The sequence below is a fragment of the Lingula anatina genome, chromosome 1 (genome assembly GCF_051362555.1).
Source record: "Lingula anatina isolate TDL-2025a chromosome 1, LinAna3.0, whole genome shotgun sequence".
NCBI classification, from domain to species: domain Eukaryota; kingdom Metazoa; phylum Brachiopoda; class Lingulata; order Lingulida; family Lingulidae; genus Lingula; species Lingula anatina.
This window is the reverse complement of record NC_141767.1, coordinates 34739438-34754350: the sequence shown is the minus strand read 5'-3', so window position 1 is coordinate 34754350 and position 14913 is coordinate 34739438. Positions and strand designations below refer to the sequence as shown.

Sequence of the window (14913 nt, the reverse complement as noted above, 5' to 3'; positions counted from 1 at the left end):
TCAATTAAAACGACACGTTTCATTTTGCTTTGTTGTATTTCTCAAGATGCAAAATCAATAAATATAGCATGATGCCGCCCAATGGAAATCGTTGGACATCATCTAATATCGGAACAGGTAACCATTTGCGTTTCGTGGTTTTTAAATTCTATATTTAAAGGTTACAATAGGACGGGCCATTGTTGAGTAATTTTGTGGGCCTTTCTAAAGTTTAAATTTTAAAGTGAATGCTGAGATAATAACTGTCATAATCTTAATTAAAGTTGTACATGTACATGTACCTCGCTTTTCAGGGACCTTTAAAATATGACAGTAAAACACTACGAACCACTGGCGGTTGAACGTGTCTAGGTAAAAACACATAAATATAGTCATCTCTCAGTCTCGTTTAGCAACGATTATATATATAATAACAGAAAGCATGATGTGTTTACTATCGGGTCTGGCCTATGTAACACAATTAGCATTCACACGCTGCCAATAAATGCTGCGTATAGAGGATTCTTAAGGTATCAAAACCATCAAAAAACTTTACATTATTTACAATAAATATACAATTCAAATAAGGGTTAAATTATACGTATATCTCCACAGCAGTACAGAAAAATCGCACAAGATTTTTTGTTAATCTGACTGTTTGACAAGTCATTAAAGATATCCTGCATAAGTTATTTAATGGCACTCTTGCAGTCACATTACGGAGCACGTCTTCGACCTCGCATTGAGGTAAATCAAAGTGTCAGACTGGGGTCGTATTCTGTCGACGGGTTTGATCTTTCTGAGCATCTCTTTCTCGCTTTGGCCAAGGCTAAGAGCTGAGGGAAGCCGTATGGGTGTTTGGGGCGCCGAACTTTCGACCTTGTCCCATGACCTTGAAGTTCGTCCGTCAATGTCTGTGCTTAGTGGCAACTGGCGACTGGGGATGGTCTTCACGATCTCCTTGGCGTTGTCGTACCGCTCGTCAATGAGGACGTATGCCGAGACAGCACCGTCGCTGCAACCTACGACAATCGTTCTCTGGTCATGACAGACTTCAACACACGTGATCGGCATGTGGACGTCACACCGAGCGATTTCCTTGCCGTCCTCAACTCTGATCACGTAGACCTCTTGATCTTCGTAGTAAATCACAGCTTTCCCATTGAGGGCGAACCTCTGTGGACAAGTCCCTGTGGGCACCAGCTGACATTTCCAAAACCCTGTGGTAATATCGTAGATGTGGGACTGGGCATCCATGCAGAGGGTCACGTCTTGGTTGATTAAGATTCTGCTCAAGTCGACATCTGGTGGGAAGAATGTGTCACAGACGTGGATGACGGCTCCGCTGCATACATCTAATATCAGGAACCCGATTCCAGACGTGTAGCCACTGGATACTCCGTTGTATTCATCCTCCTCTGCTGCGCACGAGTACAGCACAATGACGGCATAAGGGTTACTTTCGTGAGGACGAACATCCAGCATGCGCTTAACATTAACGCATGAGCGAAGGTCAGCAGGGCTGTAAGACGCCACGGCGAAATCGTTCTCAAGAGAAAAGGCACAGATAGCGGGGCTGTTGTACTCTGCTTTATACTCATTGTACTCATCCGCTGTGAGGACAATCAGATATCTGTCCTCTTTGGTGACGAATGGTTTGCTAAGGACAAAGTTCAGTGTTAAATCACACTGCACTTCCACAACTCTGTCTTCTTCAAACTTGAACAAGCTGATGTAGTACGGAGCCTTGAAGTCAATTTCTTTCTGGCACACACTGATGATGGTGCTCACTTCGTGCAGCGGTACACTGTAACCTCCCACCTCACCAAATTCGTGGATGATTTTCCTCTCTTCCATATGCCATATTTTATTAGTGATCCCTGGTCGTTTTGGCTGCACCGACACAAACGCGTATCTCCCGTCCGTGGTGATGCTTAAGCCAGTCAAGGGACTCTCGTGGGTCAAGAGGTCACAAAGTTGACCCGTGCTCATGTCAATGACCCCGACCTCATCGCTGTTATGGCAACGGACAAAGGACACTGTGTTGTCCTTGGTGACCAAAACTTCCTGGATGCGTCCGGTGAGGCGATCCAGGGTATCCACGTGTTTGATTGCGTCGTCAAGGTTCCACACGTGGATGACATCAGAGTTCTCAATGTGTGTCACTATCTGTTTGCGTTTGTCTGGCAAAAGCAGGCTCGTGATAATTCCCATGGGAGACTGCAGTTTTGTGACCAAGTTTCCCGACAATACATCGATGATGTAGATGTTTCTAAAGATCGTTGCTAGAACGTACTGGTCATCTTGGGAGAACTTGGCTTGGGTGAAGTTCAGGTCGGTCAGACTTCTCTGTGGTAGTTTGAACTGCACTGGTGTGTCGGAGGGTCTACCAAAGCAGGAAAGAACCTTCTCATTCTTCACGCCGTATATGACCAAGTTGCTGTTTCCTCTCACAAGAAGATATTTCTCATTATGGGAAACAACGAGGTCGGATATTTGATCTCCCTTCAGAAGCTCCGTTAGGGATATCTTGTACGTGAGATCGACGTATCCCTCTTTGGCATGTAGCACAGTGATAACGTTCTCCTCCAGGTTACTCACAAACCCTCTGTGGCCCTCTCTGGTAAAAACAACGTGGTTTGGTCGATGCTCAAGCGGAAGGCTGCACACATGTTCTAGTGTGAACAAATCATATGACATCAGAGTCTCAGCAGAGTTGGTAAAAACGAATCTAGAATCGGGCGTGATCGTGCAAACGCTGGCTTTACCATTTAAATTTACAACTTCGATGAATTTGCATTCATTGACGCTGGCGATACAAAGGTAGCTTTTTTCAAACGTGGCAATAATGCATAGGAATTCATTAGACAGAGACATCCTGCCTAATTTGTACTTCTCACTCGTCTCCCCCGTTGTGTGATTCAAGGGGATGAGTTGTCCTACGTATTTTCCTGTATCGCTTCTGTGAATCTTCACTGACATCTCGGTCACGTGGTCCAGCAAGACGATCATGGAGCCATCTGGTGTCAAATGCATGTCTCCAGCTGACGCTTGAATATCGTACTTCCACTCCCCTGTGGCAAGATCAAACACAAGGATATTCTGACTGGATCTCTCCTTGGCTAAAAGGTATCTTGAGTCGCTACCCAGAAGCTGGAAAAACTGGAGTGGAGTTGGGGATTCGAGAGTGTGCTGCAGAGGACCCCCGGGTACTTGATGATAAGGGAAAGCTGGCACGAGAGCTGAATGCTGCAAACCTTCTACATCACATTGCTGTATGAGGTGGCGAATGTTTGGGTGGGATGCGTAGTACGTCAAAAGTCGACCCGTAAGTTCGGCGGCCATGTTGTTCATGTTCTTGAGTATCACTGGTTGGCATGCTTGCAGAGCGCCTTTCACCAGGTTTGATTCGGTCCCGGGATTCAAGGCAAAAGTGGCGATAATGTGTTGTATGGATAACGCCTTGGATTTGTTATACAGCCACAGATAGTTGAAGAAGGCCATCTTGTTCAACTCGTTCAGACGCCCAGAGAGGTAAAGGGTACGTGGCATTTGGTCGTACTTGCGCTTATTATAGCGAGTTGTACCATCACTTCCGACAAAAGTGAGAGGCTGGGATAACACTAACCTGTCAGCTGAACTGGCCGTAGACGAGAGTCCCATACTTTTGGCGACGGCTGGAGAGAAGTTGAACGGTTTTGGACGGCCATGCCAAGAGCAAGAAAAATAGTTAGCCATTTCGGAATATATTCTCTTGCACATTTCTTCATCGGCCAAGTAGCGCTGCTTGGCCGCCTCGACGAACTCTCTGTGGTTCCAAAAGCTCACGACCACGCCGTCTACTTCTCTTTGAAAGAGGAATGGCTCAAGGTCTGCGCGTAGACGAACCCATACCAGTGGAGGAATGCGGCGGACCTGCGGGTGCCACGTTCGGTAAATCTCGTCTAGTATCATGTCGTCCAACGACAGAAGGTCTTCCATTTCACCATCGCTTAAGCCGGTAGCCGAAGCTGTTAGATACGTAAGCGAGTGAGAGACTAGGGTTTTGCCGTGAATCGCCTCCAACTGGTCAAATATGACGCCAATGGCTTGTTGGATTGTATTGACGATCATCTTCAGGGCTGGTTTTGTGTACGACCGCCAGCGGGTGACCTCCTCGACTGTAAGGCGGACAAACAGAGGCAGGGAACAGCATTCAAATGCTCTGCGGACGACTCGGAGCTGATCGTCGCTGATCTGCCGACCAACGCGCTGTAGGTAGTACTCCATCAGTAAGACACAGTTGTCTACTGACAGTGGTGGCACTTCAATGAAATAATTCGGATTCTTGATGACCTCTGTGCGAAGACGGTCCAAAATATCGTGCTTCTCGGGTAACGTAGAAAGAACGATTTTCACATTGGGGTTGAGCTTTTCTGGAAGCCATACTAGGTAGTGAGCGTTGTGTTCCGGATTCAGGGTCTCGAGAGAGTCGAAAAACAAGACCAGGTGTCTGTCTTCCGGGTAGTGCTCGAGGAGATCAAAGAAGTATTTCAACAGTGCTTTGTAGTCGGTGGGGATGTGGTGCTCGTCTTCTCCCTCCAATAGCGCCAGCTGGTGGCAGACGCCGTATATCACCTGGCGGATGTCGGCACTCTCTGCGTTGATGCCGAGATAACGTACGATCGTGGTGCAGTCCGGGACCCATTGTGGTACCTAAAAGAAAACAACGCACTTGCCAAATATATGTCACACATATACCTGTAATTTCTTAATTGGCCAATTTCTTAATGTAATTTCTTAATTGAGTTCCAACAAGGACAAACTTTGACATTGCCCAGTGTATTCGGGTTTGACTTAATAATAAGCAGAAGATTACAATTACTGCAATTTAAGATATATTTACTGTTAGTTTAATTATGGTACGAACCTCTTCCTGTGCCTTTGCAAAGACGCAAGTTTTCCCGCAACCCGACTGCCCGTGTAGCACTAGTGGCTGCTTGGAATGCCCTGTGACGTACGCGTAAATGCGGTCCATTATCTCCTCTCTGCCGAAGAAGTCACGGCATTTTCTTTGAGTTATCAACCAATGTGGCAGAACTGTATCGAAGATAGGCGGCGCAGGGATCGGTGTATAGGAAAATGCCGCCTTGTCAACGAGTCTAATGACAGTATCATGGAATTTGTCACAGAAATCGTTAATGTATGCTTTGTGAAGATCAGGGTGCACAACTTTCTCAAAGCGCCACAAAATTGAAAATTTATCAATGTTTTGTTTTCCCATCCATGCAGGTACTTTGCCGTTTTTGAGATCGTAGAGGAACCTTTGGGAGTCTGAGTCAATTTCTAGTTTTTCTTCTTTCCAGTTCCACCGTATGTCCATGAATTTTGGAGTGTTTTTGTGAGTAACATAGTTTTTCAAGTCTTCTATTTCACGCATGAACACAAAAGCTGTGTCACGTGGTCTCGGGGCATTTTCAATTCCGTGGCGGAGCTCATTCTCAAATTCTGAGCAAAAAAAAAAAGAAATAATATCTTGAATGTGAACTCTTATAATGCATCAAAAATATCTACATAATTTAGAATAACATTTTTTCTTGTCTGGATTACTGACAGAACTTAATTTTTTTTGCAAAAACATCAATTCAAGAATACTATATCTATTTTAAGAATATCTGACGAAATATGTATATCAGACATTTACCTCCCATGAAATATTTGTGCTTGCTGTAACCGTCCATACTGCCTTCCTTGTGACATAACTCCGCCCCTTTCTGTAGAAGCTTTCGTAGACTGTTCTCTGTGTGCAGCCATTGCTCTTGAGCTGCTTTTCTAACTTCTGGGTCATTCTATGAACATGAAAGCAAAATAAAGACACGTGGCTTAATACAAAACGCATCATTTTCAGAGCAGAAAATGATTGAAGGAATAAGCTATTATCTCTGGAATGCATTAAAATTGCTTCAGTTGCGCTACTGTTTTCAATCATATAGTCTCATCGAATGGCTCCTGCTTTCTCCTGTCACAATACCATCACATTTTTTTTTTTTTTTTTGATGTAGTACAAGTTATAAAGAAACCTATTCTCTTCAGTAGCAACATTAAAGTTTTTCCTTCTCTTTCATTGACGCTCATGTATTTCTACATATAAAGGAGTCCGGAGTTCATACACTAACTAATTAATCCTCCTTGTTGCTGTTATTTTTGCAAATATATTGCTTGGCTTTTGAAATGTATTTGTAGGTTTGTCAATCATTATAATCAAAACCATTCGTGATTACTTACCATTTCGTTAAAGTCAGATATCACAGAACTTATTGGCTGTAGCACATAAACGGGTGGTATGGCGTTAGTGTCTTTAAAGTACCAGTGGTCTAACATGCCAGCGTCACGAGTCTCTCGGCTGCGATTTCGCCGGAGTGAGTTTCGGAGAACTTCGTATTCGTGCTCGGGTATCGTCGCCGGGAGGGGTCGATCACCATATCGCTGACCAATAAGTGCCTGTTAATAAAAATACATAATTTCAATGCATGTATTTCGAAACACAGCAGTATTAAAAAGTACAAGTTTGGTTTGAATCACTGATTGGATTTTTAAAGGAATGGGTAACTAAAAAAAGAAAATATTCGTTTATCAATAAGTTCATAGACCGGACATTTAATATTTCACCCAACTCACTGTAGTAAATCAGGTGTCCAATAAAAGGTACGAAGATTTCATAAGTTCGTGAACAGCCACCAATACGTTTGAAATTGAGGGTAAATGGCTGATCAAAATGTGGTCTATTAATTGCAAAAATGACGAATATACAATGTAGGCCTACATGTATGCATCAACTTTACGTCATACAATTTTCATCCCTTATCTGTTTCCAAGAAAAATTACATAGACCTCTATTAGTACAGGCATACTCTTTTGCGGTGCCATTCTTAAATCCTAGACTGAGTACAGTTCTTCGTAAAACAAATGAAATCGAGTCAGACATTGATCACGATGCAAGACGAGACAGCTTATAGGCCCCTACTGTGATTTGTATCGATTGGAGTCCACGAGTAACTAAAGTGTCTAACTACTCCTCCTCATAAGCCTAAGCAAACACCGCCTTGCTGAATGGCTATGATACTCCTGCTGTCGATCAATAAATGCAACCGATCTTTTGATGAAAATAAATATTTGATTATTCAAATACAAAAGAGCCGGATTTATTTTTGCTGATTGGTTCCCTAAGATCGATCCCATCGAGCTGTGATTTGGTAACTTGATTACTAAATCACGACTGAATGGGCCTATTTAAAAGGTTCACTAGTAATATGCTAATATTATATCGTTTTAGTTTGTAAATACAGACTACCTGCAGAAAATCAATTTTATCAATCTGAGGCAGATTAAAGTATTCCACTTACCCATATCTCCTAGAATGCACGCACCCACAACCAATTTTAAGACACACACAATCCATTTTTGGAATGGAAAACCGTAACTTACCACAAAACTTGGTCCAGCAGACACTCTCTGGCATCTTTCTAGCTCTTGGAGAAACAGTTCAGCCTGGTTGTGATCGTCCCTGATACCCGGGAGGACGCCCCATCGCAGGTCCACCATCTTCAAGTAGCATAAAGATAATAATGATTCCAATTAAATAGTAATAAAATTATGATAATACAAATAGTCATATGCAAACTTATTCAATACACAAGAGTGTTCTTTTTAAATCTGAGAATATTTTTTTCTAATAATGAGAAACTGGAATACATATTTTTTTAACAACGTTTATTCGAAAGAAATGGAGGCAAAGCGCTAAAAGCATTAAATGCTCTCCACAAAATTAAATAAGTAAATAAATAAAACAAATGGATACCTATATACAACAAAATTAATGTATAACTGAATACATATGTAGCGAAATTGATAGGCCTATGTACGCAACAAGGCACTCATTGATCAAAGATAAAATAGGTGAAAACATGCGAATAAACTGATGCACTTTGCTGGAATTATTATTATTATTATTATTATTATTATTATTATTATTATTATATGGGAAAGCTACATTCGTTGTCAGTGATGTTATTAACAGCATGGCACTCATCATCCCCCTAAATCAAAGTAAAAGAAACTACTGAACAGTTAGGGGCCTACATTCAGTACCTCAAATACAAGTGGCACGGGAAAACATCTTGTGATAATATTTGTGAGCATGCAGGATCAGTAGCGTTAACCTTTTTCGCAGAGTTAATTATTTCCAAAACAGATCAACAACAACAAGGTAACAAAGGGAAAGGTAACGTAAAACGAAGCCGATAGAAAGTGGCTGAAGGGCAAAGCACGAGCAGAGCGTGTTTTGAAAACAGACCAAGGAAAAGCGCATTGCTCTTTTGACAAAAGCAGCTTATGGGACTACAATGATGCATTGCTGCTCAATGCAATGTTTGATTTGTTTAGGACGAGGAGAAACCTTTCGCAGAGCGTAAATAAGAACGATTTGTCGTAATCAACAAGTTCAGTCAGCGAGTTCGAGGATACTGTACTTGTGAATGTGTGTTGAACTAAATGAACCAATTTGCAGGCGATTATGCGCATGCAGGCATGCACGCGCGCGCGCGTGCGCGCGTGTGTGTGTGTAAAAGCAAACCGAAAATGAACAAATCATTTATCTCAAGACTACCAACATAACCTGAGATACTTGGGTAAACCGTTATAATTTGCAAGTTGAAATCTTACCTGTAGCTCAATTCCATGCTTCTCTTTACAATATTCCCTAAGCTTGGGATAAACCTGTTGCATCAGGGCGTTGCGCTCTTGGATCATATCTAAGGATAAACAAACATAACCACTTGATTACACTAAAGCTATAATTTCATGGGTCGCTTGAAGTATGATCTCTCGTATTAAAATGAAAGCAAAAACCCTAGACGAAGTAAACAAATATCCCCTCAAATTTATAGATAAATAAAATTAGATGCTAAATATAAAAACAGCAAGAAAATATAAATCACAAGAATTTCTGCAGATTCACTGCATGAAAATTATTGTTTCTCCTTCATGCCACGTTTATACACAGACCCAAATATTAATTACCCTAATAAGACCTATCTATAGTTAATCAATCACAGTAGCGCTGTCGGTAGGGGCCTACATGTAGGCCTCGTTGACGGATTGAAGTTTAAACAATTGGACAAATATAAACCAGACTTTGAAATAGGTTTGTGTTCGTGCAGGTGCCTAGGAATAATGCAAGTGCGTTTAGGAGACGGTGCCTTCATAATATAGGGCCTATAAATATTTAGTGTAGGCCCTACATATTAACAAGGCTACTATGATTCTGCACTATATGGGTTACACGTAAAATTAGGTAATAATATGCAGTCCACAATTTTATTTCTATTCAAGAAATGCACAGATAGAGGTGGGCTTTCGCTTTAGGGCCTATGGCAATTCAGTGACACACAAATTATTAGTTTTTAGAAAAGGCCGGTCTCTAGGCCTAGTAGTCAGCTAAACCTTTTTCGCAATGGTCATTTACAAAAGGAAAAAATTGGCTTAACAGGGTAGGCCTACTGAAACGGGTCGAAATCAGTAGGCCTACCAAAACAGTCATACATGTAGTCATTTATGACTGAACTCCCCGGTACAAACGTAGAGGCACATTAATAATTGATACAAATCGTACGTTTTATACAAAGCAATATTATAAATAGGCATATCAATATCTTACCTGTGGGTGTACACGATACGTATATTCTGACCACTCGTGGTGGACTTTCCGGGAGCTTCTCAACGGGCATCTGCCCTGCTAAGACAGCTCTGACCCTCTCGTCCATGGCGTGTACGGTTTATCACAGCAAGTGTCCGAATTAAACCCAATAACCTAATCGACTCACGGTAGCTTTGAATAAGTTGTCGCCACCGGAATCATGTCTTGCGATTGTCAGTTTCGATGGCGTTTGACTACTGCAGGAGCTTTCTTTCCCCGCCAGCTCTCAATAGCGATAACGCGTGGATACCATGACTTTAACTTGTCGCTAACGAGATTACCGACCCATAGGTGATATCGGCTTAATCTTATTGTATTGATTGCTCACAAGGGCTATGTATGCGTTGTTAATGGCAACAAACATGGCTGACGATAAAACTAGTTCCGCACGAATATACGTTCCACATTGTTTGTTTTGTGCACTAAACGCAGCGGGCAGCGTGCATTGCGACAGCGGGGCTGTGGTGGATGTGACTACGTCGAGTGATATTAAAGTCTACGCACTGTCTGGGCCTGTGCCGCTGAGCACTGTGCATGCCTGCAGTGTGCCCTGTAACAGTACCATGTCGGCTGGTTCGCGTGTGTCTGTTTTGACCTACACGTGAAAGTGTGATTGTGTTCATGCATTCGTGTGTGTGTGTGTGTGTGTGTGTGTGTGTGTGCAGTGGCGGATTTAGAGGGGGGGGGATCTGGGGGGTCCTTCGATGTCTGAAAAAATCACACCAATGGTCCCCTCTTTGATGATGCTTTTGACTAGCTGAAGCACCGTTCGCCCTCTAAAATACCAATTATTTTCGGGGCCCACTTTGAATCCCTCTGCATCCGCGCCCCCCCCCCCCCCCCCCCCCCCCCCCCACCGTCAAATAATCCTGGATCCGCCCCTTGTGTGTGTGCGTTCGTGTAGGCTTATGTAGGCCTATGTATTAATGTGCATGCGTTAGTGCGCTTGTGTGTGAGCATGAACGTGCTGCGTGTGCAAGTGCAAATGTACATGTGTCAGATGTGTTTGCGCCCAGGTGCGTTATTGAATTCCCCCCCCCCCCCCCACCCCACTACTTGAGTGCACTAGATCCTATAAAAGAGACAATGGGATGACGTGGGAGGGGTTTGGGGAGGGGGTGCGAGACTGCAAATCCTAGGCAGCAGATATTCAGAACTTATGGTTTATGCTCCTCTGTTTCCAAACTTTATCGGGAACATTATACCTCCCTGAAAAGAATCCAACGCGGCTCCAAACGTTGCACAGATGAGAAATATATGACAGCCAGACCTATAAGCTTTGTATCAATACCCACAAGGCTCATAGCTCAGTGTCATATCCGTATCGATTCACTCTTGATTTCTCGCACTGCTGTGAGCTCATGTCGTTGAAGACAAGGTCCATCATATTAACCATCGAAAATTGGTTTAGGTTTTTTCTTTCTTGTCAATGAAGTGAAGGCCTATACTAATAAACTTCAACACGATTACTACAGGGATTTTTGCCCTCGGAGATTGAAGAAGTGGCAATTGGTTCATAGTGATCCTTTATGTAACAGACTGGCTTGCTTCTTGGTGACTGCTGTGTACTTGCAGCTACAATCTTATCTAATCAATACAGTTGAAAACACTGGAAATGAAGCTATCGAAAAAATAAATTAACCGGATGTTAAGGTTATTTTTTCCTATTCATCCATTATTCAGATTTTGATGGTGAAACTGAAAAGCGTGATAACATTTTACACGATTAACAAAGGGCTGTTAAAACAATTGGGTTGAGCCTTGTCGTGGCCTCGCAGTACATAAAAAAACATACTGCAAGAACACGTCCAGCCGGATGAAGATAGGATTCCAGAAGTCAATAGAAAAGGTATATCATTTCTTTCTTTCTATTCCAATCTTTTCAATTTACTCTTTTTTAATGTTATACTTTGTATCAGTCGAAGAAAAATAGCGTCTCATGTCTCAAATCATGTACGTAGGAACATCAGCTTGAATGGTATCAACGGGTAAATTTACACGGTTCAGAAAAGGTCATTGTACCATACAATGGAAGGATTTTGTTTCTCTTTGAAATGCATGAAAAGGTGAAAAAGTCACCCCTTTCTGTTAATTTATCAAACAAAGAAACCGATCTCAAGTGAATGATATTTATATCATGAAATGTGCACACCCTCCCCCACGGGAACGTCTCGGAGAATTCCGCAAACACACCGTATGATTCTTTTACACATTGCGGTACAGCATGTTTGTGAGGAAAAGCTGTGAGGTGCATGCCTCCACCCAAAAAGCCGCAAAAACGTGTCCATCTGCTTAGTAAACACACACAGAGAGAGAGAGAGAGAGAGAGAGTTAGAGAGAGAGAGAGCGCAGGAGTCCTGCCAGCTTCTATACACAGTGTGCTCGCTTACGATTAAGGATAGTGTTTGCGTTCAATGCCAGTCTTTTATAGATGTACTCCTAACCCAGGGTCTGTGATGAATTGCTCTTGAAGCGTTAACTACCCTCTCATCAGTCAATTGGGAGTAGAATTCCCTCAGCTTTATAGATATTTGTAAAGAAACACCCATTTGTAGCCCCATGTTGAACGCCCTCATCATCAAACAGTTTGACTGGCTGTAATCTCAATGTTTCAGGTGACAGAACACTCACATGATAACATATAGGGGGAAATGTAAACAGTTATATTGCTATGATTAAAAAAATCACTAGTCTTGGACCAAACATCACGGAGTTGACACTTATAAGGTGTTGGAGGTGAGGATCAAATTGATCTTCCAGAATGTTTTTGACCATCTAATTCCTATTATGTTATCCGTCTATACACACTTCATAACTCGGCATAATGATTTGTAATTTTAAAGAAAAAACATTGCTGTGAGTGCATTAGGTCGGTTATCATTAACACAGATAAGGCATAGAGACAACGCAATAACTCACAAAATTAATGGAAAACAAGAAGCCATACCATGACCACAGTAAAACATTAAGAATAATATGCTCATTTAGACCCTCGGGCCCATTGTACATAATGTAATGTTGGTCCAAGCTTGACCTTGAAGTACTGCGTTTTGGATAAGTGGGCCGTACGACCAAAAAGGGTCTTGCATAGTATATTCCCAAAGACGAGTCAAATTACTTGGATTGAAACATAAACACATTCTTGTGCACATCTTCACACCCCCGAGCCCTCGCAGACTGACACGCTCACATACATATTTGCACACACACATGCGAAACCCTTAGTGATGAATACACTGAGTGACCCCTTCCATGACAGTCATTTCATTTTTTCGATAACAACACGAAATATGAGCATTTCTGCACTAAATAATGCATTATTTTTAGCGTCACGCTTCAGTAAATGAATCTCTTTCGAGGCGATGATTGCACGAAAAGACAAATTTCGTTTGATTTTTGTCAGTCTAGACAAGGATTATCTATGCTATGTGGCTGTCTATTTACTATAAGCACTTTGGTACGTTTCTGTGATCCCATTTCCTGTCTTCTGCTAGCTTTAATGCGTAACGGGACAATTAAAGGGTCTCCCTCGAAATCGGACAGTTATTTAAATTGTTCAGCAAATAGTGACGTTCAACTTCGAGTACCGGAAACCTCTTAACTGATAATGCCATTTCCATGTCAAAATTGTCTATAACACATTAACGCAATGATAATTCTAAAACAGAAAAAAAGATCTCAAATTACTGGAAGAAAAGGCACTCTCGCATGTCGGATTGTGACAGGTCGTGGAGTTTATCTAAATTTATCCCTTATTTCTAAAGAGACAAATCAATTCTTAACTTCTTTACTTTACTTTAAAATAAAAGCGATTTGCTGATTTTTTAATTACGTTACGTCCGAAATACATGTAAGTCTATTTTGTTTTGAAAATGCAATGCAAATCGAAACGTGCATGTAACTATACACGTACATTGTATGACAGCGAATAGTGCCCAAGTAGTAATACAATGACGAACATTTTTTATTTAATAAAATAAATTTAGTGGCCTTCTTATTTACATTAAATTAGCGGGGATTCTCTCTTGAGATTACATTGATGTACCGACAATGGGTTACATTATAAATCAAGATCAATTTAAATCATAGTAATTGAATAACAGGTAAATAGTGCACGCATATCTGAGTCATTTATCACACTTAACGAACGGCGGGAAAACGATTCTCAACTCTACCGTGGTGCATTTGCATTGTTCTTGACAAAAACAGATTGGATCCAGGGTTCCAGAAGAGACCATTTCTTCACTTCTTCCGACACGGGTTCCTTCATGTCTCAGACACCGTTCATCTCAGCAACCATCTGGATTCACATTTTTGATGCCGCCCTTGCTTTGTACTTGAATGCCCAGAAAACTTTCGAATATATGCCATAATAATGCAACTCTGCTCATAACACATCAAGTCCAGTACTGTTTGCTGCTAGATCTTACGAATATGGACCTTGCATGTGCAAGATGGCATAGAAAGAAGGTCATATCTGACCCCAACAATATATACCCATGGCAGTTTACAAAACCCAACTGCAGTTAAAGGGTATTGAAGGCGATACGTGTAGTTCCCCATGTCCAGTTCTCCTAATCGCCAGAATAGGAATTCCATATCAAACTCACCAATCGAACCAGTTGATTCCTCTCTGTTATGTCCATCTACCTTCTGTCTGATTGTTTCATGAACAACCCTTTGTCTGCCTGTCTCATAGTATCATCAAGAACCTCCCCCTACTCCCACACAGTCCTTCCTTAAAACAAGGCTCGGTTTGCCAAACGCTATTGCATCGAATCTCTTTTATAAGCGATGAATGCAACAATCAAGTTATATTATCATGGCATCAGTCATCACTAATTTATAGAAATATCCTGTATCCCCTCTCTGAAGATCCAGACATAGGAAACAGAAAGTAAGTCATCGACATGTTTGCTAACACAAGCCCCCCCCCCCCCTCCTTTTTTATCCGGACCCCCTTGATCTATGCCTCTAAGTTTACTCCCTTTATAAAGTTTGTCGTAAAAGGAATGCTTGGCCGCCAAACATGCTTCATATGGCGTATCTATGCAAGATGCATCATTGCACTCTGGCACACACACGCGGACGCACTCACGCGCGCACACACGAACAATATCTTTTGCTTATCTATACCTATCCAATTTCAAGAGCCAGTTGTAGGAACGCTTGATCACGTTATGATTTGTTAATGAAATTTG

The 14913-nt window shown here is 41.9% G+C and overlaps 1 protein-coding gene across 1 annotated transcript; it reads right to left on the bottom strand.

Annotated features, from left to right (window-relative positions):
* Positions 1-17: 17 nt before the first annotated feature.
* Positions 18-10049, bottom strand: LOC106171981 (NACHT and WD repeat domain-containing protein 2). The gene is made up of 7 exons (XM_013552519.2): positions 9674-10049; positions 8680-8768; positions 7444-7560; positions 6244-6459; positions 5663-5807; positions 4889-5466; positions 18-4674 (listed from the first exon to the last, which is right to left on the bottom strand). Exons 1-7 carry the CDS (start codon positions 9777-9779, stop codon positions 691-693), a joined length of 5235 nt encoding a protein of 1744 aa, XP_013407973.2. The 5' UTR covers positions 9780-10049; the 3' UTR covers positions 18-690.
* Between the last annotated feature and the right edge of the window lie 4864 nt (positions 10050-14913).

Bases quoted from the DNA above. Each gene is read 5' to 3' on its own strand.
- LOC106171981 (XM_013552519.2), bottom strand. From the start codon at position 9,779: ATGGACGAGAGGGTCAGAGCTGTCTTAGCAGGGCAGATGCCCGTTGAG. The intron at 8,769-9,673 runs GTAAGATATTGA...GTTTATCCTTAG, and splicing joins CGTATCGTGTACACCCACAG to ATATGATCCAAGAGCGCAAC. The intron at 5,808-6,243 runs GTAAGTAATCAC...TCATGTTCATAG, and splicing joins TATCTGACTTTAACGAAATG to AATGACCCAGAAGTTAGAAA.